Genomic DNA, 16,294 nt, shown 5'->3' with positions numbered 1-16,294 from the left:
TGCCCAAGCTGGAGCGCAATGGCTCGATCTCGGCTCACCACAACTTCCACCTCCCGGCTTCAAGCGATTCTCCTGCCTCAGCCTCCTAAGTAGCTGGGATTACAGGCATGTGCCACTACACCCTGCTAATTTTTTGTATTTTTAGTAGAGACAGGGTTTCTCCATGTTGGTCAGTCTGGTCTTGAATTCCTGACCTCAGATGATCTACCCACCTCAGCCTCCCAAAGTGCTGGGATTACAAGTGTGAGCAACCATCCCGGCCTTTTTTTTTTTTTTTTTTTTTTTTTTTTGAGACAGAGTCTTGCTCTTGCTCTTGCTCTTTCATCTAGGTTGGAGTGTAGTGGAGTGATCTCAGCTCACTGCAACCCACGCCTCCTAGGTTCAAGCAATTCTCATGCCTCAGCCTCCTGAGTAGTTGGGATTACAGGTGCACACCACCAGATGCCTGGCTGATTTTTGTATTTTCATTAGAGACGAGCTTTCATCATGTTGGCCAGGCTGGTCTCAAACTCCTGAGCTTGTGATCCACCCACCTCAGCCTCCCAAAGTGCTGGGATTACAGACTTGAGCCACCATGGCTGGCAATTCTAAAAAACTGTAATAAAAGAGCCATTTGCACTTGGTAAAATGAACATATCCATTTACCTCCTTCTATTCCTCACACTGCATTAAATAACAGCAAATGTATTCAAAAAGCATAAGCCTATAAAGACCAAGAAAATAGGAGAAAGGGTGACAGACAAGAACTGTCAACAAATTTTACTCAATTTTAGGCAATAGAGTGGCAGATGAATTACCAGATAGAGAAAGGAAAGAACTAAGTGTTCTGTTGTTGTGGGGAAGGGAGACAAGAAGCACCTAGCTGGTGGCACAGCCCCAGGAAGGCAGGAAGAGGTAGTGATGAGAAGCATTAGGAGGCGAGATGTGGACTGAGATGAAAACACAGGATTGTTTGCAAGCCTATGTGTCAGACGTGGTTAGGCCCCTGGATCCCATTATTTACTCAAGCAGATACTCAGGTTTATCTCTGGAGAGGCGAACCAGAGGAGCACTGGACTCCAGAATATTAGGCAAAACTTTGGAGATGGTCCCAGACTGAAAGTCTATATACTGAACAATAAGACCCACCATTCCTTTCCCTGCTTGCAGCCACGCTTATAATAAATACCTTCCGTGCAGTGGCTCATGCCTATAATCCTAGCACTTTGAGAGGCTGAGGCAGGGGATCACTTGAGGCCAATTTAAGACCAGCCTGGCCAACATGGAGAGACCCCTCCCCGCCCCCAGCTCTCCTAAAAATACAAATATTAGCCAGGTGTGATGGTGCATGCCTATGGTCTCAGCTACTTGGGAGGCTGAAGCAGGACAATCACTTGACTGGATTCTGAGCGGGAGAGGTTGTAGTGAGCTGATATCAAGCCACTGCACTCCAGCCTGGGTGACTGACAGAGTAAGACTCTGTTTAAACAAAAAACAATAACAACAAAAAAGGCTAGGCATGGTGGCTCATGCCTGTAATCCCAGCAAGCCAAGGCAGGTCGATCACGAGGTCAGGGGTTTGAGACCAGTCTGACCAACATGGTGAAACTTTTATCTCTACTAAAAATACAAAAATTAGCCAGGCATAGTAGCATACGCCTGTAATCCCAGCTACTCGGGAGGCTGAAGGAGGAGAATTGCTTGAACCCAGGAGGTGGAGGTTGCAGTGAGCTGAGATCACACCACTACACTCTAGCCTGGGCGACAGAGGGAGACTCAACCTCAAAAAAAAAAAAAAAAAAAAAAAAAAATTGTAGGCCAGGCACAGTGGTTCATGTCTGTAATCCCAGAACTTTGGGAGGCTGAGGCAGGCATATCACGAGGTCAGGAGTTCGAGACCAGCCTGGGCAACGTGGTGAAACCCCATCTCTACTAATAATACAAAAATCAGCCAGGCATGCTGGGGGGTACCTGTAATCCCAGCTACTCAAGAGGCTGAGGCAGGAGAATTACTTGAACCCACAAGGTAGAGGTTGTAGTGAGTCAATCACGCTACTGCACTCCAGCCTGGGTGACAGAGCAAGACTCTGTCTCAAAAAAACAACAACAAAAAATTACCACCTTCATCTCAATCCTATCCCACTCCAGGAGTTGGAAGCTACCTCTTTTGTCTGGGGAAAACTGATCAACCAAAGGGGAAAGGCCTTCAGAGATGCATACAGCTAGGTTCCCTGGTGAAATCTGACCCAAAAGCCTACACTGAAGCCTTTAAGTTATAGGTCCCCATGCTTACATATAAAAGCTTCTAAAATTAGTTTTTTAGGGTCTTGCTCTTTAATATGAACAGACAATAAAGACTCTCTTGACATTTGAGGAAAGGCTCCAAATGACACAGCAACCAAAAACACAAAGAAAAAGGGGTCTCAGAAGTAACATATTGTAAGCAGATAAAAATCTTTTTTTTTTTTTTTTAAGATGGGGTTTCACCATGATGGCCAGGCTGGTCTTGAACTCCTGACCTCAGGTGATCCACCCACCTCAGCCTCCCAAAGTGCTAGGATTACAGGTGTGAGCCACCACGCCCGGCAGCAGATAAAAATCTTAAACCACATTATCCTAAAAAATTTTTGAGCTTTCAGGATGCTATTAAAAAGAAAGGGAACATGTAAAGAACAAAAAGAAGCTTTTGAAAATTAAAAATATGACAGCGGAAATGAAAAAAAAATCAATAGGCAACACAAAAAGTTGACTGGTCTTGTAGCCACAGTAAGGACTCTGGGCTTTTGCTTTCAGCAGGAAGCCACTGGAGGTTTGACAAAATGATGTGACTTGATTTACTCAGACTACCTACTGAGAAGATACTGACTAGGGGCAAGACAGGAAGCAGGAGACCAATGAGGAGTTACTGGAGTCACTCAGAGGAAAGATGCTGATGGCATGGACTAGGTGGTAGCTACTGGAAGCCTGAAAAGTAGCTGGATTCTGAATGCATTTTGAAGGCTGAAGCAACATGATTTTGGCATTTTAAAAGTGGGTGTGAAAGAAAAAGAGGAGTGAAGAATGACTTCACCGTTTCTGACCTGAGCACTTGGAAGGATGGAGTTTCCACTAACCGAGAGGGGGAAGACACAGCAGAGAGGTTTGCAGGGAAGATGATGATTTCAGTTTTGGATATATTATGGTACGACACCCAGTGGAGCTGTCACATATGTAAAAGTCCAGAGTTTTGAGGCAGAGGTCATGGCTGGGCATAGGCATCTGAGAATCACTGTGAGACTGGATGAGACTGCCTTGGTTGTAAGACAGCTAAAGCAGCAGTACAAAGACTAGGTGTTGGGGTATTTAGATGAGGAAGAATCAACAAAGAGGAGTCAGAAGGCTGGGTGCGGTGGCTCAAGCCTGTAATCCCAGCACTTTGGGAGGCCGAGGTGGGTGGATCACAAGGTCAAGAGATCAAGACCATCCTGGTCAACATGGTGAAACCCCGTCTTTACTAAAAATACAAAAAATTAGCTGGGCATGGTGGCGTGTGCCTGTAATCCCAGCTACTCAGGAGGCTGAGGCAGGAGAATTGCCTGAATCCGGGAGGCGGAGGTTGCGGTGAGCCGAGATCGCGCCATTGCACTCCAGCCTGGGTAACGAGCGAAACTCCGTCTCAAAAAAAAAAAAAAAAAAAAAAAAAGAGTAGTCAGAAGGGGTAAAGGGGTAGGAGACCACAAGAGGATGGTAAGTTAGAAGCTGGGAGATGAAAGGGATTCTAGAAGAAGGAAATGATGGACTCTCTAATGCTACCTGATAGGTCAAGTTAAAAAAAGTTTAGGAATTCAACACTGATTTTACCAATTTAGTGACTTTAACAAAAACAAGAGAAATTCATCATTGGAAACACAGTAGAGGCTGCAGCAGTCAGGGGCATTCTGAAGGCAGCGTCTTTGATGCCGAGGTGCTACCCAAGCCATATACGAAGCTACCTTAATGTGTGAGTTGTACCATTCACAGCAAGGTAGTTAGAAATCAATCTCATGAAGCCATTAGAACTGAATACCCACGCCCCAATTTGACCTGCAGGCATTGCCCCATGACTCTCACTAAAGCCCATGTAGGAAGCTGAGTCCTTAAGGACTGAAGAAAAACTATTCCCTGGAGAAAAATAAAATGGAAATTGTACTTTAAAAATGTTGCTGGGTGCGGTGGCTCACACCTGTAATCCCAGCACTTTGGGAGGCCAAGGCGTGTGGATCTCCTGAGGTCGGGAGTTCGAGACCAACCTGACCAACTCCATCTCTACTAAAAATACAAAAAATTACCCGGGCATGGTGATACATGCCTGTAGTCCCAGCTACTTGAGAAGCTGAGGCAGGAGAATCGCGTGAACCCGGGAAGCAGAGGTTGCAGTGAGCTGAGATCGCGCCACTGTACTCCTGCCCAGGTAACACGGAATCTCGGAAAAAAAAAGAAGAAAAAAAGGAATGCGCTCAGTAGCATTGTTTGTAATTCTAAAAAGCAGAGGTAGTCAACAGTTCAACAATAAGTAAACAGATAAACTGTGCCTTGTTTATACAATGGCATAATATACACAGTTAATAAATTGCTGTATATCCACATGGAAAGAACCAGGCATGGCGGATCACTTCTGTAATCCCAGAACTTTAAGAAACCAAGATGGGAGGACTGCTTGAGGTCAGGAGTTCGAGAACAGCCAGGGCCTCAGAGAAAGACTCTGTCTCTATTTTTAAAAAGAAGAAGAAAGAAATCACATGGCTAGCTCTCCTTGCTGCAGCGTGCCAGAGCAGAGTACGAACGAGTCTGAGGCGGAGGTAGTCATGGCAGGACAAGTGTTTAGAAAGTTTCTTCCACTCTTTGACTGAGTATTGGTTGAAAGGAGTGCTGCTAAAACTGTAACCAAAGGAGGCATAATGTTTCCAGAAAAATCTCAAGGAAAAGTAGTCTAAGCAACAGTAGTTGCTGTTGGATTGTGTTCTAAAAGAAAGGGTGGAGAGATTCAACCAGTTAGCGTGAAAGTTGGAGATAAAGTTTTTCTCCCAGGATATGGAGGCACCAAAGTAGTTCTAGATGACAAAGATTATTTCCTATTTAGAGATGGTGACAATTAGAAAACAAGTTTTCAAAGACGAGAAGAAAAGAAAAAATTAATTAATTAAATTAAAAAGAGATGGTGACATTCTTGGAAAGTATGTAGACTGAAGTAAGTAACTATTGAAATGCCATCACTGTGAAGCTGCCCATTCCAATGAAATTCTGAAACCTTTCATCATGTAAATAATTTCCATATCTCTTTTATAATAAATAACTTAAAAAAAAGAGAGAAATTACATGGCTAAACCTCAAAAATATACTGTTGCAATAAAAACCCAAGTTGCAAAGTACACTACGACACCATTCATAAATGTTCTAACTACACAAAGCCATACCATTTACTTATTTATTTATTTTTGAGACATGCTCTTGCTCTGTTGCCCAAGCTGGAGTGCAGTGGCATGATCAATGGCTTACTGCACTCCAACCTCCAAGGCTCAAGTGATACTCCAACCTAAGCCTCCCACGTAGCTGGGACTACACTCATGCACCACCACGTCTGGCTATTTTTTTTTTTCCTTTGGAGAGCTGGGGTCTCACTATGTTGCCTAGTCTGGTCTTGAACTACCTGGGCTCAAGTGATTCTCTTACCTTGGCTCACACCTGTAATCCCAGCACTTTAAGCCAAGGTGGAAGTACTGCTTGAGGCCAGGAGTTTGAGAACAGCCTGGGCCACAGATAAAGATTCTGTCTCTATTCTAAAAAAAGAAAAAAGAAATCACATGACTAGCTCTCCTTGTGCGCTGCACCAGAGCACAGTATGAATCTGCTCATAGTGCTGGTATTCAGGCATAAACCACCTCCTGCCTCTTTTTAAGTGATGGGATCTCATTACATTGCCCAGGCTAGCCTCAAACTCTTGGCCTCAAATGATCTTCCTGCCGCAGCCTCCCAAGTAGACAGGACTACAGGAGTGCACCACACATTTATTCTTTATGGTCATGTGCACATACTTTTACAGGAAAAAGAATATCATACCAGAATCAAAAGAGAGAGAACAATCATACCAGAATCAAAAGAGTGGCCATCTCTAAGGAGGAGAGGCAGTAGAAGGGAGGGAGGGAGGATATAGCTTTAGCATTGTCCATTAAATTTCGTGAGCTGAGATCATGTACCTACCACTAAAGAGCAAAGAAATGAAAAACAGCATAATGCAAATGTTTTAAGGCAGTGTAGCAGTGTTAGCAGTCACCGGCTAACACAGCACCCACTGCCAAACCCTTTTTCTCATCAGTATCCACTACAGAGGCCAGAAAGATTTCTTTCCCAACCTCCTCTGTAGCTAAAGGTTGCCAGTGACAAAGCTCTGGCCAATGAGTCAGAAGCAGAATGCAGCGGGGGAAACTCTAGAACAGTTTTCTTTCTTGATAAAGAGACAGATCAAACTGACACCACCCTTACCCCCTCCTTCCTGTGTAAAGCTAGAATAGTCATCTTGCAACTACGAAGTGTTACCTATGAGGACAAAGGGCCAATGTGCTAAGGATGCTGAACTAGAAAGGTACTGGAAGGCTGAGTCTGAAATGACATCACTGAACAGCTGAAGCAATAACAGTAGCTGCCAACCTCTAGATAGCTTATATTAAAAAAAAAAAAAAAAAAAAAAAAAAAAAGTAAATCCCCTCATGCCTGTAATCCTAACACTCTGGGAGGCTGAGCACGGAGGATCACTTGAGTGCAGGAGTTCAAGACCAGCCTGGGAAACAGTGAGACCCTGTCTCTAAAAATAAAAAAAAGTTAAATATTAAAAAAAGAAAGAAAGGCCGGGCGCAGTGGCTCAAGCCTGCAATCCCAGCACTTTGGGAGGCCGAGGCAGGTGGATCACAAGGTCAAGAGATCGAGACCATCCTGGTCAACATGGTGAAACCCCGTCTCTACTAAAAATACAAAAAATTAGCTGGGCATGGTGGCGCGTGCCTTTAATCTCAGCTAAGCAGGAGGCTGAGGCAGGACAATTGCCTGAACCCAGGAGGTGGAGGTTGCGGTGAGCCGAGATCACGCCATTGCACTCCAGCATGGGTAACAAGAGCGAAACTCTGTCTCAAAAAAAAAAAAAAAGAAAGAAAGAAAAAGAAAAAGAAAATCTCAATGTGTTTCAGCCATTGTCAGACTTTCTCTTAGAGTCAATGTATTTCTAACATACAGTGAGCATTTCCCAAGGAGTTGGAATATAAATAGGCATTATTTGAAAAGAGGTTTTTGCTCAAAAATGGGTCAAATATAGATAAATAAAAATGTGTAAAAATAAATTTTAGGTGGCCAGGCACAGTGGCTCATGCCTATAATCCAAGCACTTTGGGAGGCGCAGATGGGCAGATCATGAGGTCAGGAAATAGAGACCATCCAGGCCAACATGGTGAAACCCCTTCTCTACTAAAAATACAAAAATTAGCCAGGTATGGTGGTATGCACCTGTAGTCCAAAAGGTGGAGGTTGCAATGAGCCAAAATCACATCACTGCATTCCCTCCAGCCTGGAGACAGAGCAAGACTCTGTCTCCAAAAAAAAAAAAAAAAAAAAAAAAGGGGATTTTTTTTTTTAGGGCCAGTTATGGTGGCTCACGCCTGTAATCCCAACACTTTGGGAGGCCAAGGCAGATGGATCACCTGAGGTCAGGAGTTCGCGACCAGTCTGGCCAACATGGTGAAACTCTGTTTCTACAAAAATATAAAAATTAGCTGGGCATGGAGGCTCCCACCTGTAATCTCAGCTACTTGGGAGGCTGAAGCAGGGGAATCGCTTGAATCCAGGAGGCAGAGGTTGCAGTGAGCTAAGATTGTGCCACTGCACTTCAGCCTGAGTGACAGAGCAAAACTCTATCTCAAAAAATAAAGAGAATAATGCTGCTTTGTAGACTTAAAAATATACACAAAGAAAGGGAGATGGGTAGAGCTAAACTACTCTAAAGACCCTGTCTTATTTAGCAAGAGAGTAAAGGACCAATTACCATTAGATTCTGTTAAGTTACAAATATACATTCATATTTGTAACTTATCAGGGCAGTCAATAAAGGAAGAGTAAAAGAATATAACTTCTACGCTAACAGTGAAGAAGTCAATAGAATACGTAACTAAATTAAAGAAAAAAGAGAATTCTGATAATAGCAAACTAGGCAATTTTAATCAATTTTCCCAATAAACAACAAAAAAAGCTGACCAAAAAAAATTTATTTAAGGCACTAAAGAGCTACCAAGGCAGTGAAGGATGACATACCCAAGATCCAGGGGGAGAAGGTAAAATAGAGATGAACAATGCCTAGAACTTGTAGCTGGGACAGGCTGCAGCTGAAAACCAGGGGTTAAGGTGATCACACCTGCTGCCCTGCTTGCTTCGGTCGCTTGCTTTATTCTTTTTAACCTTTTTCTTTGAAGCTGAACAGACTTTCTTTCTGTTGCCCAGGCTACTGTGCAGTGGGGCCATCTCGGCTCACTGCAACCTCTGCCTCCCAGGTTCAAGAAATTCTCCTGCTTCAGGCTCCTCAGTAGCTGGGATTACAGGCACCTGCCACCATGCCTGCCTAATTTTTTTTGTATTTTTAGTAGAGACAAAGTTTCACTATGTTGGCCAGGTTGGTTTTGAACTCCTGACCTCAAGTGATCCATGCCTGCCTCACCCTCCCAAAGTGCTAGGAGTACAGGCATGAGCCCAGGCCAGGCGTGAACACTAAAACTTAACCTTCATTGGCTACTTTATAGATAACATTCATAGGTCACCACGGCAATGGACACTTTAGTTATTTTTCAGGAACTTGGGCTAACTCCTGTCCAGTTCGAACTGGTGGAGACCACCAACACTTCAATTAGGCCTGTGAAGGTGCCAAAAAGGATCTTTTGATGCCTGAGGGCCAAAAACTCCACCCTCTGATCATGTTAATGCCTCTATTTTCTGTATATGTGTCCTATGAAATGCCATAAACCCGGACTACACTTGTGCACAGTGAATGCTACTTTATTTTCTCCACTGCCAATCACCTTTCCCCACACCTTAAACCACCCCACTTCCCTAACCCACAAATATCCCTCAGGCTTATCTTTTAGGAGGCAGATTTGAGACCTGTTCTCCCACCTCCTCCCTCAGTGGCCTTGCAAATAAGTCTCTTCTCTTTTGCACAACCTGTGTCACAGTGATTGATTTACCATGCATGGACAGAATGGACCTAGATCTGGGTGGTAACATACCCACATCAGGAACTTCACCATAAAGATACAAAAAGAAGAGATGGAACAGCAGGGCCCCTCACAAAGTATACAAGAAAAGATTTCAGAAAACACACACAAGCCAAGTTTGCTTGAGAGACATTGAATGAAGGAGTGAGACTGTCAGAAAACTGAAACAGAAAACATTATAGTATAGAAAAGGGGAAGAGGGGAGCAGGAGGGAACCCAGGACGTTTCAGTTTTTAAGAAGCACTTACAGGCTCAAAGGCTTTTGAAACATACCTTGCACTGGCCCCTTCTCTCCAGTTCCCCTGCCTCCTGCACAGGGTCCCTGACTCGTGACTCTCTCTTGTAGTCCACTCTCAGCACTGCAGCAATAGCAATTTTTTTTTTTTTTTTTTTTTTTTGAGACGGAATTTCGCCCTTGTTACTCAGGCTGGAGTGCAATGGCGCGATCTCGGCTCACCGCAGCCTCCACCTCCTGGGTTCAGGCAATTCTCCTGCCTCAGCCTCCTGAGTAGCTGGGATTACAGGCACGCGCCACCATGCCCAGCTAATTTTTTGCACTTTTAGTAGAGACGGGGTTTCACCATGTTGACCAGGATGGTCTCGATCTCTCGACGTCGTGATCCACCCGCCTCGGCCTCCCAAAGTGCTGGGATGACAGGCTTGAGCCACCGCGCCCGGCTAGCAATAGCAATTATAACCCAAAACCACAGCGATGGACAGCACTGGTCTGAACAAAATGAAGCTATGACAGGGGGATTTGCTCCTCACTAAAATCTCACTTCCTCTGCCAAAGGCAACTTTTCCCCCCAGGTTCCGCACTAGATCGAGCCAATTTGTCAGCCTCAGCTCTCCCAGTCCCCTGAAAGGGCTCAATTACTTCTCTTCGGCAAACACTTTTCCCAGAGACATCTTATCTATCCTGGTTTACTTAAGTATGATTCTCTCTCTTTTTTTTTTTGAGATGGAGTCTCTCTCTGTTGCCCAGGCTGGAGTGCAATGGCACGATCTCGGCTGACCTCGACCTCGACCTCCACTCCACCTCCAGGGTTCAAGTGGTTTTCCTGCCTCAGCCTTCCAAGTAGCTGGTATTACAGGGGTATGCCACCACGCTCAGCTAATTTTTGTAGAGATGAGGTTTCACTATGTTGGACAGGCTGGTCTCGAACTCATAACTTCAGGTGATCTGCCTGCCTCAGACTCCCAAAGTGCTGGGTTTACAGGCATGAGCCACCAAGTCCTGCCTGATTCTTTCATTTGGCCATGCGCTTATTTGTTTTTTTCTTTTTTCTTTTTTTTTTTTTTTTGAGACAGAGTTTCGCTCTTGTTACCCAGGCTGGAGTGCAATGGCGCGATCTTGGCTCACCGCAACCTCCGCCTCCTGGGTTCAGGCAATTCTCCTGCCTCAGCCTCCTGAGTAGCTGGGATTACAGGCACGCACCACCATGCCCAGCTAATTTTTTGTATTTTTTTTTTTAGTAGAGACGGGGTTTCACCATGTTGACCAGGATGGTCTCGATCTTTTGACCTCGTGATCCACCCGCCTCGGCCTCCCAAAGTGCTGGGATTACAGGCTTGCCACCGCGCCCGGCTTCTAGATTCTTTTTTTTTTTTTTTTTTTTTGAGATGGAGTTTTGCTCTTGTTACCCAGGCCGGAGTGCAATGGCGCGATCTCGGCTCACCGCAACCTCCGCCTCTTGAGTTCAGGCAATTCTCCTGCCTCAGCTTCCTGAGTAGCTGGGATTATAGGCACGTGCCCCCATGCCCAGCTAATTTTTTTGTATTTTTAGTAGAGATGGGGTTTCACCATATTGACCAGGATGGTCTCGATCTCTTGACCTCGTGATCCACCCGCCTCGGCCTCCCAAAGTGCTGGGATTACAGGCGTGAGCCACCGCGCCTGGCCTTTTCTTTCTTTGAAACTGAAGGCCACAGTAGCTAAAGGCCATAACATCAAACACTAAAACTTAACCTTCGCTGGCTACTTTGTAGATAACATTCACAGCTCACCATGAATGCAGCTGCAGTCAATTAATAGGTAAGAAGTTACCACTATATTACATGGTTATATTAGGGACTGTTTCTGCCTACTACAGGCTGGGGAGAAACCTTCGCTGGCTACTTTGCAGATAACATTCACAGCTCACCATGAATGCAGCTGCAGTCAACTAACAGGTAAGAAGTTACCACTACATTACATGGTTATATTAGGGGCTATTTCTGCCTACTACAGGCTGGGGAGGAACACGGGAGGAATGTAACAGCACAAGTCATAATAAACCTTATGTATAGGCTTAATATAAAAGAAAAGCCTAGAATGAACTCAGCAGAAATATGTTGTTCTGAGCTAATACTACCTGGCTTTAGAGGGAAACACTCTTCCAAAAGTCATTCGAATCCATAAATATAAGAACTTTCTGGCAACGCATCTGAAAGAAGGAAAAAAAGGATATACATATTTTAAAATTCCATTGGGCTTACACCATCACTTTTCTGGAAAGTAAAGGAAGGCTTTAAGGTCTCAGGCAGAGGGACGTTAGTATGAGTCAAAAGGTGGTATCACAGCTAATCTTGCATCGAACAGGGCATAGGATGGGTAGATTTATGAAGCTAAAATCAAGCAGATTTTTAAAAAAATATTTTTTCAATGCAAATTGTCAATGAAGAGATAAAAACTTCAAAACTGAGGTACAGGGTGTACATCAAGTTATTTTGTTCATATTATTCTTCCTGCCAACAATGCCTGGCAAATGCCCACTAGTCCTGTACCATCTCCAATGTAAACAAAGTAGCAGCTGTGTACTCTCAGCACTCTGTTCAAACCCCTCTTGTAATGTTATGACACCATATCACAGCGATTAGCTCACAGGGTGTCTGTCATTCCCTCTGCACTGTGAGACCCTGAAAGCAGAAACTGGTGCTTTGTGGTACATCTAGTATCTAGCACAGTGCCTGGCATACACAGAAAGGCGGCTTGTCTTATATTATATAGTTAATCCCTGAGCTCAACTAAAACACACCTTCTCCTGCCCTTTATCTGGTTTATTCTTACATTATCCTTCAGGACTCAGCTTAAACTCTACTTCCTCCAGAGAGTAATTGCTGCCTATACTAGTGTGGCTGTTCTTGACATATATGCCTGTGGTATCACATCCTTCTCCTCTCATTGCACTAATCTCACTTTATTATTATGGGCTGACAGTCTATCAAGCCTACCTGATTTTAAACTTTCATGAAGTCATAGACCAAGATTGTCTTATTCACCTTACATATTCAGCATCTAGCATAACACCTGACATGGTAGGCACCTGATAAATTTGTCGTTGTTGTTTTGAGATGGAGCCTTACTCTCACTCAGGCTGGAGTCCAGTGGAGCAATCTTGGCTCACTGCAACCTCGTCCTCCCAGGTTCAAGCGATTCTCGTGCCTCAGCCTTCTGAGGAGCTGGGATTACAGGCGTGCGCCACCACATCCAGGTAATTTTTTGTATTTTTCATGCAGACAAGGTCTCAAACTCCTGAACTCAGGTGATCTGCCAATCTTGGCCTCCCAAAGTGTTGGCATTACAGGTGTAAGCCACCATGCCTGGCCTGATAAATTTTTGAATAAAGAAATGGATGTCTTTAATATACCTAATCAAGAGTAGCAGAAGTACTACAGCTCTTCTAGAATTCACCAGAAAATCCAAGAGGGAAAAATTAAGAGTAGTTCCTTCTTTCTTGGACCACGTTTAGACTTTTCCTAAAAGTCTAAGAATCTTGACAGCTTCATATTGCAGGGCACAAGTGGAGAAATGAAAACACTCAATGACAGATTTTATGTCTGCAGATTTCTGAGTATCTTCTTCATCTGCACATTCTACTATATAGAACAGGCATCAAGATCTCCAACTAACTGAGATGGGATAATAAGAACTATTCCCTCATTTTAACCAAGAAGGGAGAATAAGAGAAAAGTACCCATAGACTGGTGGCCACTCATAAGCTCACCTGATGTGCAATTCTCTTAACCGGCCCTGTCGGGTACAAGGATGTGTGCCACGATACTGCACTAGATGACTGGTACTAGGTAACTCCCTCCGGATCCCCAAGGATGCAGAAGACTTCTTGTTGGACAGTGTCTTTGGAGAATAAGGTTTCTTAACTGCACCATCCCTAAAATATCTTAAATTTGAAGAAGGAAGAGGCAAGGAGAGAATAAAGTTATCTCTGCATGTGATACAAATACTTTTAATATACAAGCAAAATTAAACAAATAAGCTCACTAAGACTGACAATATCAAGGTTTCAAGAATAATAGGCAGTCCAATCTGACAGAAATATTGGCCAACGACTGGAGGTGGGTACTGCTGGGTCAGCTCTAGGCAGGAACTATAGAGCTGGAGGGTACCCCCTGGAGTCATTAGGCTTAACATAGTTTTCTTTTGTTTGAGACATGTTCTCGCTGTTGCCCAGGCTGGAATGCTGCTCACTGCAGCCTTGACCTCCCAGGCTCTTGTGATCCTCCCATCTCAGCCTCCCAAGCAACTAGGACCACAGACGCATGCCAGTGAGACCTTGTCTCAAAAAAAACAACACGGTGAGACCATGTCTCTTAAAAAAAAAACACATTGAGACCTTGTCTCTTAATTTTTTTTTAAGAGACAAGGTCTCACTGTGTTGTTTTTTTAAGAGATAAGGTCTCACTGTGTTGCCCAGGCTGGTGTTGAACTCCTGGGATTAAGGAATCCTCCCACCACAGCCTCCTAAGTAGCTGAGACTACAGGTGTACAACACCATGATCAGCTAATTTTTCATTTTTTTGAGACAAAGTCTTACACTATGGCCCAGGCTGGAGTACAGTGGCACAATCTCTGTCATTGCAATCTCCCAGGTTCAAGTGATTCTCTCGCCTCCGCCTTCCTAGTAGCTGGGATTACAGGCACCCACCACTGAGCCTGGCTAGGTTTTGTATTTTTAGTAGAGATAGGGTTTCACCATATTGGCCAGGCTGGTCTTGAATTCCTGACCCCAGGTGATCCACCCACCTCAGCCTCCCAAAGTGCTGGGATTACAGCCTTGAGCCAGTGAGCCCGGCCAACTTACTTTTTTTTTTTTTTTTTTTTTTTAGAGACGGGGTCTCATTATATTGCCTAGGTTAGTCTCAAACTCCTGGGCTCAAGTAATCCTCCTGCCTCAGACTCCCAAAGTGGTAGTATTACAGACATGCACCACTGTACCTGGCCTGATCTCATTTTTTTTTTTTTTTTTTTCTGAGACGGAGTTTCGCTCTTGTTACCCAGGCTGGAGTGCAATGGCGCAATCTCGGCTCACCGCAACCTCCGCCTCCTGGGTTCAGGCAATTCTCCTGCCTCAGCCTCCTGAGTAGCTGGGATTACAGGCACATGCCACCATGCCCAGCTAATTTTTTGTATTTTTAGTAGAGACGGGGTTTCACCATGTTAACCAGGATGGTCTCGATCTCTTGACCTCGTGATCCACCCGCCTCAGCCTCCCAAAGTGCTGGGATTACAGGCTTGAGCCACCGCACCCGGCCCTGATCTCATTCTTAATCTCTTGCTTCAGAGTATCTGCACTGAGGCTAAAGCACATATATGTATACATAAATATACATACAAGCACACACACCCACAGTTTATTTTTTAAAACTTATTTTTTGTTTGTTTTCTTGAAACAGGGTCTTGCTATGTTGCCTAGGCTGGTCTTGAACTCCTGGGCTCAAACAATCCTCCCACCTAAGCCTCCCAAAATGCTGGGATTACAGGTGTGAGCTACCACGCTTAAGTCTCCTAGATTTTATTTTTTAGAGCAATTTGAAGTTTACTGCAAAACTGAGAAGAACATAGAGTTACCACATACCCCTTTCTTTACACACACGCACAGCTATATATGCAAAAATGACTATGTTTACAGAAATAAAAGTCAAGGTTAAACATATTTGCAGGGTTGGGGGTAACTATAAACAGTAAGGTAGAAGCATTAATCACAACAGCCAAAAGTTAGAAGCAATCTAATTTTTTTTTTTTTTTTAAACACAGGCTCTTGGCTGGGTGCAGTGGCTCACGCCTGTAATCCCAGCACTTTGGGAGGCAAAGGTGGGCGGATCACGAGGTCAGGAGATTGAGACCATCCTGGCCAACATGGTGAAACCCTGTCTCTACTAAAAACACAAAAATTAGCTGGGAGTGGTGGTGTACACCTGTAGTTCCAGCTACTCAGGAGGCTGAAGCAGGAGACTCACTCGAATTCAGAAAGTAGAGGTTGTAGTGAGCTGAGATTGTGCCACTGCACTCCTGGCAACAGAGCAAGACGCTGTCTTGAAAAAAAAGGCAGGCTCTCAGTCTGTTATCCAGTCTGGAGTGCAGTGGTGTGATCAGGGCTCACCACGGACTTGACATCCCAAACTCAGGTGATCCTTCCACCTCAGCCTCCCAAGTAGCTGGGACTATAGCCACGTACCACAAAGCTAATTTTTAGCTAATTTTGGTTATTTATTTTTTTTTTTTTGTAGAGATGGTTTTGCCTTGATGCTCAGAGTAGTCTTCAACTCCTGGGCTCAAGCAATCCACCAGCCTCGGCTTTCTAAAGTGCTGGAATTGCAGGCATGAGCCACAGCGCCCAGCTCTAAAGGTTTATCAACGGATGAATGAATAAACAAAATGTGGTATAGTCATGAATGAAATAGCACCATTCACCCATAAAAAAGAATGAATATATACAACAACATGGATGAACTCTGTAAACATGTTAGGTGAAATAAGCCAAACACAAAAGGAGTTTGAAATAAGGCCAGGTATGGTGGCTCACGCCTGCAATCCCAACACTTTGGGAAATCAAGGAGTTTGAGACCAGGCTGTGCAACATGGTGAGACCCTGTTTCTACAATTAAAAAAAAAAAAAAAAAAAAATCAGCCAGTGATTGTGGCATGAACATGTAGTCCCAACTATATGACAGGCTGAAACAGGAGGATCACTTGAGCAACAGGATGTTGAGGTTGAAACGAGCTGTGTTCCTATCACTGCACTCCCGTGTGGACAGTGGAGAACAAAAAGGAG

General features: G+C 44.2%; 1 protein-coding gene across 1 annotated transcript in view; it reads right to left on the bottom strand.

Annotated features, from left to right (window-relative positions):
* SFI1 (SFI1 centrin binding protein) overlaps positions 1 to 16,294 on the bottom strand; it is a 112,423-nt gene that overhangs the window by 71,132 nt on the left and 24,997 nt on the right. Inside the window, 2 exon segments of the mRNA XM_074391025.1 lie at positions 11,597 to 11,668; positions 13,229 to 13,402. Coding sequence (XP_074247126.1) covers positions 11,597 to 11,668; positions 13,229 to 13,402 — 246 coding nt within the window.

Source organism: Saimiri boliviensis, chromosome 21 (assembly GCF_048565385.1).
Source record: "Saimiri boliviensis isolate mSaiBol1 chromosome 21, mSaiBol1.pri, whole genome shotgun sequence".
NCBI classification, from domain to species: Eukaryota; Metazoa; Chordata; class Mammalia; order Primates; family Cebidae; genus Saimiri; species Saimiri boliviensis.
This window is presented reverse-complemented; position numbering and strand designations above follow the sequence as displayed.